The sequence below is a fragment of the Microtus ochrogaster genome, chromosome 16, assembly GCF_000317375.1.
Source record: "Microtus ochrogaster isolate Prairie Vole_2 chromosome 16, MicOch1.0, whole genome shotgun sequence".
In the NCBI taxonomy this organism is placed as follows: Eukaryota; Metazoa; Chordata; class Mammalia; order Rodentia; family Cricetidae; genus Microtus; species Microtus ochrogaster.
The window spans coordinates 60373947-60392006 of record NC_022018.1 but is presented as its reverse complement, the minus strand read 5'-3'; the positions used below and the strand labels follow the sequence as shown (position 1 = coordinate 60392006).

The 18060-nt window shown below is 42.9% G+C and overlaps 1 protein-coding gene across 4 annotated transcripts in view; it reads right to left on the bottom strand.

The window, feature by feature from the left end:
* Positions 1–10051, bottom strand: part of Naa35 (N(alpha)-acetyltransferase 35, NatC auxiliary subunit) — a 48977-nt gene extending 38926 nt beyond the window's left edge. For 2 of the 4 annotated variants that reach the window (XM_026782941.1, XM_005355305.3), the window contains exons 1-5: positions 9982–10051; positions 9168–9296; positions 5929–5962; positions 2357–2471; positions 921–995 (exon numbers count right to left, since the gene is read on the bottom strand). In XM_026782941.1, the coding sequence (XP_026638742.1) occupies positions 921–995; positions 2357–2471; positions 5929–5962; positions 9168–9291 (348 nt within the window). In that variant the 5' untranslated portion in view covers positions 9292–9296; positions 9982–10051. Of the gene's footprint in view, positions 1–920; positions 996–2356; positions 2472–5928; positions 5963–9167; positions 9297–9642; positions 9870–9981 lie in introns of those variants that run through there. The other 2 variants (XM_026782940.1, XM_026782939.1) reach the window with 2 other exon arrangements.
* Between the last annotated feature and the right edge of the window lie 8009 nt (positions 10052–18060).

Sequence of the window (18060 nt, the reverse complement as noted above, 5' to 3'; positions counted from 1 at the left end):
TCTCCCTCTGCTTACTGTTCCATCCTGCAGGAGTCAGCCACAGCCTTGACTCTCGGCTCCCCGCCAACTCTGTTCTGCCTGTGAACATTCTGGTCAACCCCGTACCAGTATGATTTCTTTGTCTACTCCTTCTTAGTCCCTACTGGGCTCTCAGACTTCCTCTGTCCTACACCACCACCCTGAAACTACTGACTAGTTACCAGTATGTGTCTTCGCACTTCTGCTCCCAGCAATCCTCCCTGGGCTTCCATATTCCTTTAGGAATAGTATTGCTACAAGGTAATAAATCTTTTCGAGACAGACAGAATTCTGGCTGTACCCTTTCAGCAATGCAGCCTCAGGCATCGTAATAAAATGTTGAAATAAGCAAGATGTAGGTGAGAAACAGTACATGTCAACAACTCATGTGCATGTGCTTCTGATACATCCCATTACCAACACTGCCTAACAGACAAATCAACAGATGCTACAAAAACACGGGACCTAACTACAATTGGATCACCCTGCCAGAAGACATGCACCCAGCACAGACAAATCCCTAGAGTATGTCTGTGGCATAGGACAGCAGCAAAGCAGATCCCCAAAGCCAGTCCACACCTCTCTGCTTCAACTGGACTCATCTCATGGGACCTCAATTACACATTTCCCCTGGTAACTTGAAAAGAGAGCACTGTGGATAATGGCTGTAATTTTATCTTCACCGAAACAAAGCACCCACTTAACAGCACACATGACCAGAGCAGTGCCAGCTGTTAGATGAAACACGGCCTCCATGGCCTAACTTAGTCTGTGAATCTTGTGTTGACTCTCTGAGGCCTGACAGTGCATAATTTCATATTCAACATGGTGCACACACTTTACATTCAAAGATTCAGGTAAGCCACAGTTTAATTAACCAACAATCTTGTTTTAATTCTTACCAAACAGCAAAAACAGGTATCCATTATTCCTATCAATTCAGGCAAGGTGAGATCTTTAATTTTAATGGTGCCATCCTAAAAAGGAGGGAGCATATAAACAGAAAGTTAAGAAAATTATTATGTACACTTGTATTTTATATTTTAAAACTAGGTATTTATTAAAAAAAATCCAAAGAAAACACTAATATCTGATAAAACCAAGACACCAACTTCATTTTTTTGTTCTTAGAAACAAAATTTTGTTTCTTGTTCTGTCTATGATACTCATGGAAGACCTGGGACTCCTGATCCTCCGGCCTCAACCTCTCAAGAGCTGAACTGACTGACCACGCCCAGTGAGACATAAGCACTTTGTCAAACTTTAACACACCACTGAAGAAACCATGTATCTTAAGGTCTTTATTAATTTATCTTAAATATTGAGTAAGAAAAATCAAAGTCTAATTTGAAACAATAAAGGTCCTTATAATAAAAAGTCCAGTCTTTCTACACACAGTGTCTCAGGTCTATAAGCCCAGCACTTGTGAAGTCAGGAGGAACAGGAGCTCAATGCCAATGAAACTACATGAGACTGTGCCTCCAGGAAGGAAGGAAAGGCAGAAGGAGGAAGAGAGGCCAAATCATTAAGTATTTCTAAAGCACAGTCAAAATTACACAGCCCAGGTTGGGATGACAGGCATATGCTACCTACTGGCTGAAAATTAGTTTTGTTTATTTATCTCATTTACTCCCCCCCGTTCTCTCGTTCTCTCTCGTGTTCTCTCTCTCTCAAATATTGCCTCATTCTGTAACTTGGACCTCACAGCAACTCTACCCCAGCATCTCAGTTTATTACAACATGAAATGTATCTGAGTCAAACATCCTGAATATACACTCAAATGTCTTCAAAATTAATTCAAAGAATACACAAGTGGACAATCTAGAGCAAGTTCATGAGAACCTCAGGTCATTAACTTCTAGACTTTAACTGAGACTGGTAACTAACATATACTTATATTTAGACAAAGTTTAACAGAGCCCAGACGGATCTCGAAGTCACTGTATAGCTGAGGACAATCTTAAACGCCCAATCCTCCTGCCTCTGCCTCCCCAATGGCTGAAACTATAGGAAAGTACCATCATGCTTGCTTTAGAGCAGTGCTCATCTTGTGTCTGAGAGGCTTTAAAGAATACAGGTGAACAGTTTGAATGATTTCAGTAGTAAGCATGCTTTTTATTTTGGTTTGATTTTTCAAGACAGGATTTGTCTGAGTAGCTCTGGCTGTCCTGGAACTCGCTCTGTAGACCAGGTTGGCCTCAAATTCACAAGACCCACCTGCCTCTGCCTTAAGTGGTGAGATTAAAGGCATTCACCACCACTGCCTGGACGAGCACATTTTAACATAAAAAAAGGTATGTTTTAAAAGCCAGAGACATACAAAAATACAATAACTACCTTGATAGCTTGTTCAAAATTGAGAACCTTCCGATTTACTTGGTTTCCAATCATACCAGCATCCATCTTGGGATCCATCATTTCAATAGCAGACATGGCTTCAAAAAGGCCAAATCTACAAATAAATGAGCCCACAAGCTGTTTTTAAACTCAGATTTCCAAAATGGTACAAAAATTACCATGGTATTTTGAAAACTACAGCATTCCATGTATTTCTTTGTATTACTGTTTAATTTGCTAAAACTTCCATTTCAATTAATCATCATTTAGCACAAAAATTCATGTATTCACCATACAATTATCTTACATGTTCTGTGGAGGAAAGAACAGAAGCATCTTTACATTTCCCTCAACAGAATACGAACCAGCAGCTTTCGGAAGAAAGAGATCTACTCCTGTCAGATGGCTTAACTTAAATAACTTCCTTTCAAAATAATGTTATCATGTGAAATGTTTTTCATTTTCCATGTTATCTTTTTTGTATGTGTGGGTGTCTGTAAGTTGGAGGACAGGCTCAGAGGTCATCCTTTAGACACATCTCTCCTTGGCCTGGAGCTCACCAATTAAGCTGGCCGAGTAGCCAGCAATCCTCTAGTAATTCCACTGTCTCTGCCTTATCATTTCTGGGATTACAAACTCATGCAGGGACTTTACAGGGTTCTAGAGATTAAACAAAGGTCTTCATGTTTACAAGGCAAACACTTTATCAACAATCTCCCCAATTGTAGCTCCATTTTCTTCATACCTAATCAATTTTCAAAGTTCAAAATTTTGATGTTTATGTAATGCAAAACAATCCAGAAATTCCGATTGGTAATCATAGAAAATAGTAACTATATATTGAAAACTGATTACAAAGATTTGAGGCATGCCTCAAAAGATGAGGAAAAGATGAGGCTTAACTAAAACCTTGACTTGCACAACTACTGACAACTCCCCCATTGTTGCGGGAGCTCCTTCTGCTCCTTCAGCCAATAGCCTTTAGATACCTGATCACTTGGGTGTGGTCTCTTTTGCTTTAAAAAGTAGTGGTAGCGCTGCTCTCATTCTCTTGCTTCTGGGTCTGCTTCTGGCTGCTAGACTCTGTTCCTGTTCGCTCACAGGGCTGTTGTCTAGGACAGTGATCTGTAAGTTTTCCCCTTAAATAAATTACCCTTTTATTAATCATAATTCCAAGCTGGTGTGGGATTGTTCTGTAACTTCGCTTTCATCTGGCACCTTGTGGGCCCATCTGAGAAAATGCTACTATCAATACAGTAAGTCACGTTTGACTCTGTTCTTTTCTATCTAAGTAACTCCCCAAGCTCTCAGACTTTCTGTGGATGCAGTTGTCCACGTGGGCGTCATTTGTTGTCAGCATTCTCTGTCCCGCCCAGTTTCCACAGTCGTTAAGTCCCAAAGAAATCACACAGAGGTCTACATTAACTATAAACTGATTGGTCCATTAGCTCAGGCTTCTTATTAACTCTTATAACTTAAATTAGCCCATTATTCTTATCTATGTTAGCCACACGGCTCAGTACCTTTTTCAGCAAGGCAGTCATATCTTGCTTCTTCTGTGGATGGGCTAGGACTGTGGAGGAATGGGCTTTCCTCTTTCCAGAATTCTCCTGTTCTCTTTGACCCACCTCTACTTCCTGTCTAGTTGTCCCGCCTCTACTTCCTACCTGGCTACTAACCAATCAGCATTTAGTTAAAATATAATTGACAGAATACAGACCATGGTCCCACACCACTTGCCCCTCTTTTCTTTTTTTTTTTAAAAAAAAAAAACAAAAAACGAAAAAAACCCCAAGAACATCCATAGTCCATTTAAAAAAAAAACAAAAAACAAAAAACTAAAAGTGGCTGGGACCAACAAGCAGTCTCTCCTTGCAACACCCCATCACTCTAAATAATTTCTCTTAAATAAAATCAATAGAGGGTTTGTATCAGCAGCACACATATACTAAACCCAACAGAAAGACATAAAAAAAAGCTTTTAAGGACTAGTGATGTAACTCAGAGGCAAAAGCCTGTGTTCAATTCCCAGTTCTAAAAGAACAAAATAAACTCCATGGGGACAAACGTCCTGCCATGACCTTAATGTGAGGTTCAGGTTAAGACGCTCTGGCATTTGTTCATAGTACAGCAAACACAACACACTCACACATTAGATGCCCGCTGACCAAAGCCCAAAAGGACTGACCAGAATAGTACCTTTTCAAAGAGTACTGAAGTTAAAAAGGAAAGCACTCAAGAATGCAAGAGAATTTTGTCAACAAAAACAATACAGCACAATTTGGCTTCATCAACTACCGAAGAATGCTATAAACTAAGAATAAATAAAAATGTCTAGAACACATTCTACATACCTAGAACAGATTCTATGGAAATTACCAAAAAGAAGGAATATCAAACTACTGAAAACACCAGTCAACACTGTTGAGAAAAATCACTCATCACATGGAAAAATGCAAATGTATGTTTATACAATTTAAGAAAAATAAATCAAATGTAAGTTCTAAACCTATAAAACAAGCAAATAAAACCTCTTCTCTGATAATCTACAAGCTAAAAGGAAAAGCAACTGCAGAAATATTCTAAATTCTTGTGGTGGTTTTAATGCAATTGGCCACCATAATCTCATAGGGAGTGGCACTACAGGATGTGTGGCTTAGCTGGAGTGGATATGGCCTTGTTGGAGGAAGGGTGTCACTGTGGGACCGAACTTTAAGATTTCCTATGCTCAGGATACTGCCCAATGTCTCAGTCGACTTCCTGCTGCCTGTAAGGCAAGATGCAGCCAGCGCCTTGTCTGCCTACCACCATGCTCCCCACCGTGATAATGGACTGAACCTCTGAAACTGTAAGCCAGCCCCAATTAAATGGTTTCCTTCTAGGAGTTGCCATGGTCATGATGTCTTTTTACAGCAAGAAAAAGCCTAACTAAGACAGCTCTCAATGTGAATTAGCAAGTTATCTCACCTGAGAGAAGCTGCTGCATATTCAAACTCTGTTCTCAAGCTGACTTCGGACATATGCAACTTAGATCCAGCAGGTATTTGTAAAGCTTTCTACATGAGTCTTTGCATGCTAAGGTTTTAAGAGCAAAATAAGTCTCTTCCTGTTCCTCCAGCAAAAACTGTCTAATTTTATCTACTTGCTAATTCAAGATTTTATAGTCCTCACCCCGAAGCAACCTGGTCAGAGCATGTTTCTAGCACAGTGGGGGAATAAACAGAAAAAATAAATAAGCCAGTACTTCCTTTTCTTTGTTTCACTTGGAGATCTTTGATTTTCTTCTGCACCAGCATTTAGTCATCAATAAATCTACCACACTAGACATACACTTGATAGTTTTCTTCAAGAAATCCCATGTTGAATATATTCAACTTCATAAAAAGGATCCCACAGTCTCATGTTTCCTGTCTTAACCAGGTCAGCCACTTAAGATAGCTCACCCAAGTGGAAATTGTATTTATAACTCATTTTAACAGCTTTGAAGCATAACTTTACTTGGACTTCAAGAACTAGTCTATGTGAGAAAAAAGATTAAAGTATTACACTCTTTCAAAGGACACGACACTCACAGCTTATCATGAAGCAGTTCTCCCAACTTCAGTTCTGAAAGAAACAAAGTGAAAAATTACTGAGTCATAATACCACAATCAGGTTCAAGTTTCAAGACTAGGAGCAAACGAACTTGATTACTAAGATGCATTCTCTAAGGACTGTAGTCCACTCAGTTATAATGGTGCTTTCAAGAACATTATAAAGTAGATGAAGAAAAAAAAAACCTGAAAATTAACAAGTCAACAACCCTCTTAATATTCCAATAAGAATTACAAATTTAAAAATCATTTTTAAATTACTAATATAGTTTACCATGTTCTAAACTTTTTCACAGAAACAACTGCTGCTTCTCTGGTTATTTTAAGATGACGTCATCATCTAGTCTTTGTTGTGAGAGGAACAATGTTAAAATCACATTTAAAGATTCAAATTTACTTAAATGTACAAAACACTTTGAGTAACCTGCTAATCCACACGGTGTTCATGAGATGAAGATGAAGGTGAGTGGTAGAGCGGTCACCCAGCGTGTACCACACCTAGCATTGCATCCCAGCAGAGAAGGGAGCGAGAAGGCAGCAGAGACGTGTGTGTGTGTGTGTGTGTATGTGTGTGAAATGACAGTTTTCAAACTTGAGTTTTAAAATGAACCAGAGATCGTCCTAAACCCAACCTTCCTATATCACTCGAAACCAGTCAAACCCCACGGAGGGACTCCAACAGTGCTTCTAAAGCAGCCTAAGTGATGTCAAAGACAAATACCACATGTATTGTCTCACATGGGGATCCCAGCTTCCAATTTTAATGTGTGCTTCTGAGGAAGTGCGTGGAGGTCATGAACTAGAAAAGGAGCCACAAAAGAGCAGAAACAGGCATTAAAGAAAGGAGGGGTGGGGGGCAACAGAACAGAAGAGACAACAAAGGAGGAGAGATAGGTAGTGAGGTTAACTAAGCATGTATGAAAGCGTGATGAAGTAACTTGCTATTCTGAATGCTAAATGTTAAATTAGTGCATTAAACATTTAAAAACACATCAAGGAGACTACTTTCTCAGTCTCAGGCTCAGAACCCTCCGCACTGCCCAGAAAACAATCTCACACCAACAAAAGAAAAGAACGGCACTCAAGAGTCTCACCTAACAGTTGTTCTCTAACCAAGCAGAATTAGTGGGTATCCCAAAACAAATTCTCAATGAACTCAGGCTCAAATGGTTTACCTCAATCTAGGGTAATTTCCTCATCTTCACTGTCAGAAATGTGGCCTTTCCTTTAAGATACAACTTCCCTACTTAGATTCATGAAAACAGCCCTCTAATACAAATTATTTTAAAAGACAAAACAAAACCAGCACCCAATGACACACGTGAGCCATGGGATCACCCAGACCTCTGAGCATAGACTACCACATACACACGAAGGTCCCTCCACGACCTGAGACACACTTCAACTGGACATGCAGCTCAAACCATAATGGGATGGCTATGCTCAGCTGGCCTCCTTTATAGCTAGTGCCACGCCAGTCTTCATGCCTCTCCTTCAAAGCAACATTCAAAGATACCTTATTATTACCACAGACCTGGCCCTAGAAAGCAGAGGGTTCAGGAATGAACTCCTTAACATCTGAGCTCACCACTTTACCTTACTCTTCACCTTAACCAGATTTTCGTTTGTCTTTTTCTTACCCCAGCACCAGTATATCCTACATCCTCCTTCACTACCAAGATCTTGAACCCATCCTTCTCTTGAAATTCAAGCTTTCCCTGGTGCTTGTTCCTTCCTCTCATTCTTCAGTCTCTCCCTTCAACAACAGACACGCTCATATTTACAATCACTTCTAGACACTGCTGGGAGGGGTGCTTATTTCTTATAGAAGGAAGTTATGTTTCTCCGAGGGAACCTCTGGGTTTCAAGTGATCCTCCTGACCAGAACATCAGAGTAGCTTGGACTACAAGTGTGTCCACTAAACCCAGTTATTCCCTAACACAGGCGCTACTACATGCCATACACAGCTCTGTAGTCTAGAGTTATACATGATCTCTGCCCTTGTCAAAATTCCTCATGGTAGGTAAGGCTGACAATAAGCAACAAATAACTACAATTATGGTTCTGACAGATTAAACACTGAAGAAAGTAAAACATGGTGATTCAGCTGAGATACACTTAGCTGAATGGCTTACAGCTGTCCTTCTGAGCTCTTCACAGGCAAGGTAACAACCAGCACAGAAGTGGCTCAGTATGTGAGCGTCTGATGAAAGTTAAGATGGAGTAAACAAGACTCATCAAGCTCTGGCAAGGCAGCCTGGCGCTCAGCAACAAGAGGGTGACGGGAAAGGATAGCGCAAAGGCAGAAAATGGAACCTGAGCATGAAGCAGGGGAACCCTGGAAAAAGAGTCTGAACTTTACTCCAACAGAAAGCCAGCTGAGGATCCTAAGAGAGATAGGATGGGATCTTTTTTACACCTCCAACAAGCAACAATTCTTTAGCTCCTACAGCCAGACATTATGGTCATTTCGGCATCTTTCTTCTCTTCTCTCTGGTTAGACAGGGTCTCTCTCTCACTGTGTGGCCCTGGCTGGTCTGGAACTTACTATACAGACCAGGCTGGCCTTGCATGCCTCTGGATTGCTGGGACTGAGTGTGCATTTGCACACCTGCCCATTATCTAACCTGTTAAAGTCAGAAGGATTTAGAGGGGGGGAAAGTGCCTTGGAGCTGGAAAGATGGCTCAGCAGTTAAGAGCATTTGGTGAACAATCACAAGGACCAGAGAGTTTGGGATTCCAGCATAAGCCGGGATTCCAGAAAAGACTTGTAACCACATCTCCAGGGGATCCAACACCTTATCCTGGCATCCATGAGCACACAGGTGTTTGCACCCTCATACATAAGTACATACAGATACATAAACCAAGACCTTTCTAAAACATGCCTCGACATCTGTATCTAATGTTTTACCAAATACACACAGGCTTTAAACCAAACTTAAAATCAGAGAGCAAAGAGCTCAACAAAATTGAGCCTAAGATGTGTACAGGACGAGCAGGAAATTCAAGGTCATCCTCCACAGCAGAGACTTCCTTGTCAGCCTGGGCCACAGGACTTTCTCAAAAATAAACAAAACGACCACAAATTTGGCAAAAATCACAGGTTTGTTTCGCTTTTTTTTTTAAAAAAAAAAGGTAAAGTTGAGAAAACACAAATATGATTTTACTTTATCCTGTCTGACTTTAAACCAATAGTCAAAAAATTCAAACTTACCTCGACAAGCATCTTCAAAATCCTGGGTTATGTCCACCCAACTCGTGCTACTTTTTTCCATCTTTTCAGGGACACTTAGCTCCCACCCTGAATCATCCTCATCCACAGCAGCTTTCATAACCATTATGCCTGTAAAATGAACACTGGTGTGAGTCGGAGGGCAGCATTTGGGCAGGAACAGTATCCTCAGCACTACCTAAGTACCGGGTAAAGACTTCCTAAACTCCGTAGGCAGAACGCCTTCGATCCATTGGCTGGAAAGCAACAATCCTCTGTGCAATCAGACCTCACGTTAAATCTGCTGCTGCTCACGCGCCGACATGCCCACCTGCCAGGACTCAGCTTCTTCTAACTAGTTCGGAGATCTTCCACCCTCCCAGCCCAAGAAACAACTCCGGGGACCGCCGGCTTTGCACACCGGCCTCCGGAAACCAGAACCGCCCTCTAGGCTCGACAGCAGCCGAGCAGCGCTCACCGCGCGGGCTTCGCTAGACCCGGGCCTCGCCTCGCCCTTGCAGGCGCGTCCCCTCAGACCCCGGCCCGTGGAGGAGAAACGCGGGCGGTCGAGGCGGGGACGCGCATCCACGCGGCGCCTCGCGGGGAAGAAGCGGCTCCGCGCAGCCCTCGTCACCCGGGCGACACGGGCACAGCCCAGCCTCCCTGGCGGCGCGCGCTCCCGGCTCCGGCCGGAGGTGCGACGAGGAACCGGCCAGCGCCGGATCCGGGGTCAGGCCCACGAGGGTGGCGGGGTCGTGCCGGCCCCAGGCACGCCACCCCAGGTGCTTTTCCCACCACCGCCCGCGCCACCACGCACCGTCCGCGCCACGAAGCTAACGACACCGCCGCCACAGCCGCCGCCCCCTCCCCTCTTAGCCCCGCCCCGCCCCGCCGGCCGCCTGCGCGCATGCGTACGCCCCGGGCGCGCGATCCCGCCCCCATACTCTCGGGACACCGCTCGGGCCACGCCCCCTCCCTCACCTAGGCCACCGTACCAGGATAGACGGGCGTCCTCCCTTCTCGCGGGATGGGAGCCCATCGTGAGACCGGAAGCCGCCTCCAAATTCCTCCCCTCCGGTAGAGTCCTGGTAGGGGGCCTCATCCAGTCCTGGAAGACTCTGTGTGGTGACTCTAAGGGGAAGGGGAGGAGCTTGGCGGAGCTTCCGGTAGTGCAAACTGATTGGATTTACGTCTTTTTGTAGTGCGGAAAGACTTCATAAGAGAAAGAAAAACAAAACGTCTATGTCGAGCTGCGATTTTCTTCCTACTCAGATGTTTTTAAGTTTTTCTTATAAAGTCATACCTCAATCAAGTAGATTTTGTGTGGGTGTAGCTGGGAAAAAAAACCCAGGTCCTGAATTAATTTTAAAGAAATACAAAAGGAAAGACATGACTTCTAGTATGATGGAGGAGGAGGTTTATTATAGATATGAGGAAGAGCATAGCCAGAGTCCAGAGTTAACATGACCCTGAGCTGAGCCTTGTGAGGAGCGCGGGGAGGAAGTAAAAAAGGACCGGGTAACCAAAATGGCTGGATTATATAGGTAAGGTCAGCCCAGGGTATGCCCGCCATACCTTGTAATAGGTAGAGACTGAGGGACGCTAGGAGAACCTGGCAGTCAGGTCTGCTTAAATAGGCACCTCAGCCACTTGTCGTGGGGTTGAGACCCGAGTAAGAGGGCACTCAAGCAGTCTGTCATTGAGCTACATCTTCAGGCTTCGTGTTGATTGTTTAAGTTTTTGTTTGTTTGTTTTCAAGACACAGTTTCTTTGTCTAACTTGGGCTGTCCTGGACCTAGCTCTGTAGACCAGGCTGGCCTCCAACTCACAAAGACCCACCTGCCTCTGCCTCATGAGTGCTAGGATTAAATGTGTATGCCCCGCACCCAGCAGATTATTTGAATTTAAAACATTATTTCTCGCATAGAATGTGTTTCCCGAGGACAGGAACTTTCTTTTTATTAAAACTGCCCTAGCACCGGAGGCATGTAGTTAGTTCTCCCAAAGTACATGGAAGATGAGAATGTAGAAAATAAATTACAGAAACTGATTAATAGTCATTTAAGACCCCAAAAGAATTCTAGAAAATGTGAAGAGTGTGCCTCTGAATTGTTCAGTAATGTATGTAAGGGTGTGACTAAAACTAATTTTATAAAGACTCATTGGGGGGCTGGAAAGATGGGTCCTCAGTTAAGAGTGCTTCTTGTTCTTCCAAGGAACTTGAGTTCAGTTGCCAGCACCCAATTCAGTCCACACAAGCACCTGTGAATCCAGCTCCAGAAGAGCCCAGCATACAGATGTGTTCTTTCACTGGGAACTAACTGAGGGCCAAGTATTCTACACTGAGCTAAATCACCAGCTCCCTGCTGTGTAGTTTGTCATCTCTAGATCATTAAGTAAATACGATGTAAATGTTTTGTGAACGTTTGTTGTATTGTTTAGGAATAACCACCCCAATATTCTGTTCATGTTAAGAATATTTTCCTGGTTGGGCAGTGGTTTAATTCCAACATTCAAGGCCAACTATAGAGCAAGTTCAAGGATAGCCAGAGCTACACAGAAAAACACTATCTTAAAAAAAATTCTTAGCTGGATCTATGGTTGTGGAGTCCCTGTATATGCTGTACTGACTGTTTTTTGTCTCTTTTGTAGTGATATTTCATTTGTATTTTAATAAATAAAGCTTGCCTGAAAATCAGAGAGTAAAATAGCCCCACTGATCATCAGCCTTATAGATCAGGCAGTGGTGGCATACACCTTTAATCCCAGCAGCCACACTAGTTTGCCATAGAAACCGGGAGATGGTGGTGTATGCCTTTAATTCCAGTCCTAGAGAGGAATATAAAACAGGAGGAGACAGCTGTCAGTCAGTCTCATTCTGAGGATTCCTGGAGGCTGGATCGCCATTTCAGACTAAAGTAGAGGTAAGATCTAGTAACCCTCTCTTTTGCTTTTCTTTTTCTTTTTCTCTCTTTTTTTTTCTTTTTTAAAGCTGGCTAGAAACAAACCAAGCTAAAGATGGGCAATTTTTTTTTATTTTTTAAAGATTTATTTATTTATTATTGTATTATGTATACAGTTTTCGGTCTACATTTATCCCTTTATGTCAGAAGAGGACACCATATCTTATTATAGATGGTTATGAACCACCATGTGGTTGCTGGGAATTGAATTCAGGACCTCTGGAAGAGCAGCTAGTGCTCTTAACCCCTGAGCCATCTCTCCAGCCCTGTTTTGCTTTTCTGACCTTCAGGTTGAACCCCAATATCTGTCTCTGGGTTTTTATTAATCATGCTTTATTCTTTCTTTCTTTCTTTTTCTTTTTTTTTTTTTTTTTTTTTTTTTTTTTTTTTTTGGTTTTTCGAGACAGGGTTTCTCTGTAGCTTTGGAGCCTGTCCTGGAACTCCCTTTGTAGACCAGGCTGGCCTCGAACTCACAGAGATCCGCCTGCCTCTGCCTCCCGAGTGCTGGGATTAAAGGCATGCGCCACCACCGCCCGTTTATTCTTTCATAGTAAAGATTTCTCTAGTCCTGACCACTGGCTTCCAGTTGGTAGATCAAAGTGCTGTCCTTCTCACAGGGATTTGTCAAATGCTGACATCACTGGATTTATCTGGGCCATCTATCATGAACTTGTTCAGTTTCAGAGAGGGAGTACTTATAATCCAGGGCCTTCATGTGTGACTGTGCAAACTAGCTATTGCACAGCTATAGTGTTTACAGTTTAAAAGCTCCCCAGAGCATCACACCCAGCCCTGCTCTCAAAATCTACCAGCCACTTGCCATCAGGAGTGGAAGAAGAAAGCCAGGACATGAGAAAACTAATCTCAAGATCCATTATGACATTCAGCTCTTTATTGAACCAATCAGAAGGTGCCTTAGGCAGGTGAGGTAAAACAAAGACATCATCACACAGTGTGATCAAATATCCCCCAACATCTCTCTGCAGGTGGGGTCCAGTAGAAGAGCATTTTCCTAGAGTGCCCAAGGTCCTGAGTTCAATTATAAGCACCACCCCCCAGAACCCCCAAAACTATAAATAAAGCAACAATACCTTCCACTTTTCTCTGTTATAAAGAAAGAAAAAAAAGAATGGGAAGAAAGAAAGAAAGAAAGAAAGAAAGAAAGAAAGAAAGAAAGAAAGGAAGGAAGGAAGGAAGGAAGGAAGAAAGAGAAAACAAATAGTTAAGAACTAAACAAGACTGGGTATTGTGGCATGTGCCTTTAATTACAGCATTCTGGAGGCAGAAGATGTAGCAGGATCTCCAAGTTTGTGGCTAGCCTAGTCTACTTAGTGAGTTCTAGGCCAGCCAGGGCAAGCAAAATCTTCTTGCTGTCAAAGTACTTAGCTAATGAGTGTTTACATACAGAAGTAGGACAGTGCCTATTCCTTAGTTGACTCATTCTTTCTTCCTTAAATCTATTATTGAATAGCCAAGAGATAGAGAATCATGGGGTTTTTGTCTTACCATTTGCTCAAGTTAGATCTGTTCTCAATTAGAAAGGGACCTGGGCATCTTTCTTCCACAAGCTCCCTCAAGGAAAGAAGGACTTCTTCCGCAAACTATCTTTGGAGCAAGGGCTCTCCAATGCTAGCTGCGCCAAGTCTCTGACTGGAGCTTAAGAACACTGTGCTATTGTTCTTGGGGATGTGAGGACTGTGTTCAGGTGTGCAGCGAGGGGTGAAGCCACAAGCATTTGGCTCCATTCCTAAATCCTGTCAATCTTGCCCTTCAAGCCAGTTTGTATTAAAAGTCAGAACAGAAATAAGTTGAACTAAAAGGCGTGACTCAAAACTCCATAAAGGACATTCTACTCATGAATGCTCAGTAGTCTAAGTTGACTTTAGTAATTCTCTTTGTCTCCCAAAGTGGAATGGTGGGGAAATCCCTCAGTGGAGTTCACCAGCCCTGAAGTCCACTCTGTCTCTGAGTTTGATTTGGTGAAATCATGAATTTCATTGAACCAGGGTTGTTTTTCTGTGTGGTAGAAAGCATCTGGGAATGCCCACTGCCATGGTTTCAGGTCCTCTGAAGAACATCAGAACTATGATATCCACAGATCACCTTCGCCTCGATCTCTCAGACCGGTGCCCTGGGATCCTCAAATGAACCCCATAAGGATGTTTTCAATAGAGGAGACTCCTGTGCTAAATCTCTAAAAGCTCTTAGGAATATTTGCAATCACAGTTGGATTTTTCCAAATCCAGCACATGACAAGTTGGTGTCCTTTTACTATTAATACTTTTTGAGATAGGGTCTCTTGTAGACCAGGCATTGCTTTATAGCCCCTGAACCCAGCCTCTCTCTCCACCTTCCCAGTTCTGAGAGTGTTGGTATCCACCACTACGCCATGAATGAGAATTTGGTGCTGGGGATTGAATTCAGGCTTAATGCAAGCCAGGCCAACACTCTGCTAACTGAACTGCATTCTCAGCTGCCCCGTCCCTCTGACAGGATAGGCAGTGCAGACAAGGCTGGTGTTGATCTCCCACTCCCGCTACCCCTTCCTGACTGCTGAATTCTCAGTGAACCACTAGCCCAGCATGATCTTTTCTTTTAAAAGTAATGTCCAGCGCTGGGAACATTAATTCAGTAGTGAAGCATTTCTCTACCATGCCTGAGGCCCCAGGCTCAGTTCCCGTCACTGGGGGAAGGCAAGTAACGTCCAACAGTTCAAATGCCTCTAAGTACATGAAGCTCTGGGTTACACTTCTAAGGTAAGCCTGAAGATATCCTGTTGCCACCCGGCCCAAGCAGAGATAGAAACACTCCTGATGCTGTTAGGGTTGCTCTGATATGTGCATGGGCTTCACCAGGACTTCTAGCACAGCCTCTCAAGCCAACTTACTGGACAAATTAGACAGATGTGAACTGGCTACACAGGTAGATTTATTACAGTTTAAAACTGCCAGACAGGCGGTGGTGGCGCACACCTTTAAACCCAGCACTTGGGAGGCAGAGGCAGGCGGATCTCTGCATTCAAGGCTAGTTTAGTCTAAAGAGTGAGTTCCAGGACAGCTAGGGGTACACAGAGAACAAACGAACAGACAGACAAACCAAAAATAAATGAATGAATGAATAAATTTGTATAGCTATTTTTATCTTTTAACAATTAAAATGTTAGTGCTGTATGTTTTATTATAGTAACACCCCCGTTCTTGTATGTTACCCTGAGGTCTTTGCGCCCATTGGAAATCAAGAGAACAGAGCTCCCGTGAAGCTCCAAGAAACCACATAAGCAAGCAGAAGCAAGGTGCTACTATAGTAGTAGAGGCACTACTATCCCCAGGGCACGTCGCACAGGGACCTGAACTTCCAGTTGAGCCCTAGGGCTCAGCTTGGCTTTAGTGACTTGAGATGCCAAGAACATGTACCACCCCACCCATCAAAGCAAGAACAAAGCTACAGCAGACACCATTTCAAACCTTCTCTTCTCATTAAGTCTGAGCCATGACTACTCTGAATTTTTCTGCAGAATATGCAAAGTCCTGAAACCCATATGAATATTGGGATTGTGGGTGCTGCCAGCCCAGAATTCATTTCCAACGTGATTTTATATTGTTGCAGCGTGCCAGCCAGCATAAGTACACACGCATACACACATATATAGAGTTTCCTATTTTTGCTCTTTATGTTAATTTGCAAAGATTTTCTGTCTGGAATTAATCTTGAGCGTTCTGATTTAGCTTGGAGGTAGGGTAGGTTATATGTTTTTCAGCACTGGACATGAGGGAATAAGAGAAGATATTTTTGAAATAGAATTTTACTAAAAATTAAAGATTGGGGGTCAGAAGATGGCTCATAGGTTAAAAGCATGGTGCTCTTGTACAGGACTGAGTGTGGTTCCCATGCTGAGCCGCTTACAACTGCTCGTGACTCCAACTCCAGGGGATCTGAGGGCGCCGAGAGCTATACACACTGATCCACAGGCATCAGATGGAGAGACTGTGTAACACACTGGGCATAGCTTGGGCATATGAGACCTCAAAGCCCATCCCCATAGTGGCACACTTCCTCAAAAAGGCCATACCTCCTCCAACAAGAGCACACCTCCTAAGAGTGCCACTCCCTATGGGCCATACCTATTCAAACCACCACAACCCCAACCATAAAATTATTTCATTGCTACTTCCTAAGTACAATTTTGCAATGTTATGAATCATAATCTTATAAATCTGATATTCAGGATATCTGATATGGGACCCTAAAAGGGTCACAACCCACAGGTTGAGAACCACTGCTTTAGAACAGTCCATCTTGTTTTAGGGATAGTTTTTCACTTGACCTGGAACCTCCCTGATTAGGGTCAGCTGTCTAGGCAGTGAGCCTGTGGGGTTCTCTGTCTCTGCCTCCCAGCACTGGGATCGTAAGCATATCCACCATACTCCGCTCACATGGGTTCTCAGGACCAAACGCAAGCCCTCGGGTTACAAGCACTTTGCTAATTGAGTTAGTATCCCAGTTTGTCTTTCCTTAATCTTGTTCAGTCTCCATCACTAAGTAACCCAGACTAGCCTCCAACTTGTGCCAGTTCTCTTGCCTCGGCCTCTCAAGTGGGGTCACAAGCATTTGCCTCCAAGCCTGGCAGTTTCCGATTACTTTGAACAATTTAGTCAAATCATATAGTTCCTCTAAATTTGAAAATTCAATATTGAAATACCTTGCTCTTCTCTCGACATAATTAGATTTTCACATCCTAAATTGATGGGGCCGACTGACTTGCCAGTAATTTATTTGTTAGTGTTAAAAGTGAAACAATGTAACTAACTTGTTGAATATATATATATATATATATATTTGCATTTCTTTCTGTTTGTTTTTTTTTCCTATTTACAATGATATTACTATGTTCATTCCTTTTCTCCCAAAGTAAAAAGTACAGTTTGGAATTCACTGAAATGGCAGCAGCGAGTTTCTATTTTGAGAGAGACAGAGACAGATTTTAAAAATTGATGAGGGTAATAAAGTGCTGGGTGTGGTGGTCCACACCTTTAATCCCAGCACTTGAGAGGCAGAGGCAGGTGGATCTCTGTGAGTTTGAGGCCAGCCTGGTCTACATAGTGAGTTCCAGGACAGCCAGGGCTACGGAGAGAAACTCTGTCTTCCCTGGCAGCCCAAAGGTGAGAAAGATGGCTGAAGACAATTATAACTGTCCAGTGAGTAAAGGTGCAGCTGCCATATGTATCAAACAGGCAAGCTTACATGCTGGGTCACAGAAAACAATGTATTAAAAGCCATGTTGCATTCATCTGTGTATCCTTATATCGGTATGTACTAAGTGGTACCATATTCAGAGTGCTCTGTAGGGTGTCGGGTTTCTTTCATATCTCTGTCTGTCTATCTATCTATCTCTCTATCTATCTACTATCAATTTATCATCTATCGTCTATCATGTATCTATCTTCCATCTATCTGTCTGACTGTCTACCTATCACCCAGTCACCCCTCTATCTATGTATCTCTTCCTTCCATCCTTTGTTTTTCCTCATGCAGCCCAGGCTGGGCTTGAACTCCTGATATCCTGCCTCTAGTTCCCAAACACTGGGATTGCAGGTGTTTGCCATCACACTCATCTTCTTTCCCCCCCTTTTTTTTTTTAAAAATATTTTTTAACATATTTAATTATGTGCGTATATGTACCACAGCACGCAAGTTGAAGTTAGAGGACAAGCTTGCAGAATCATTTACCCGTGTTTTCGCCATCTGGGTCCTGGGGATTGAATTCAAATTATCAGAAAGCACCCACATTCCTGCCTCACCAGCCTCGTCTGCTTTGTTTTTCTTTAGGAATAGCTACAATAGCAAGATCCATCCATGTGTTAGTGAGTCATATATACACACACTGAACGTCTCAAGTGTGCCCCTGTAAAGCACTACCGTGACATGAACATCTG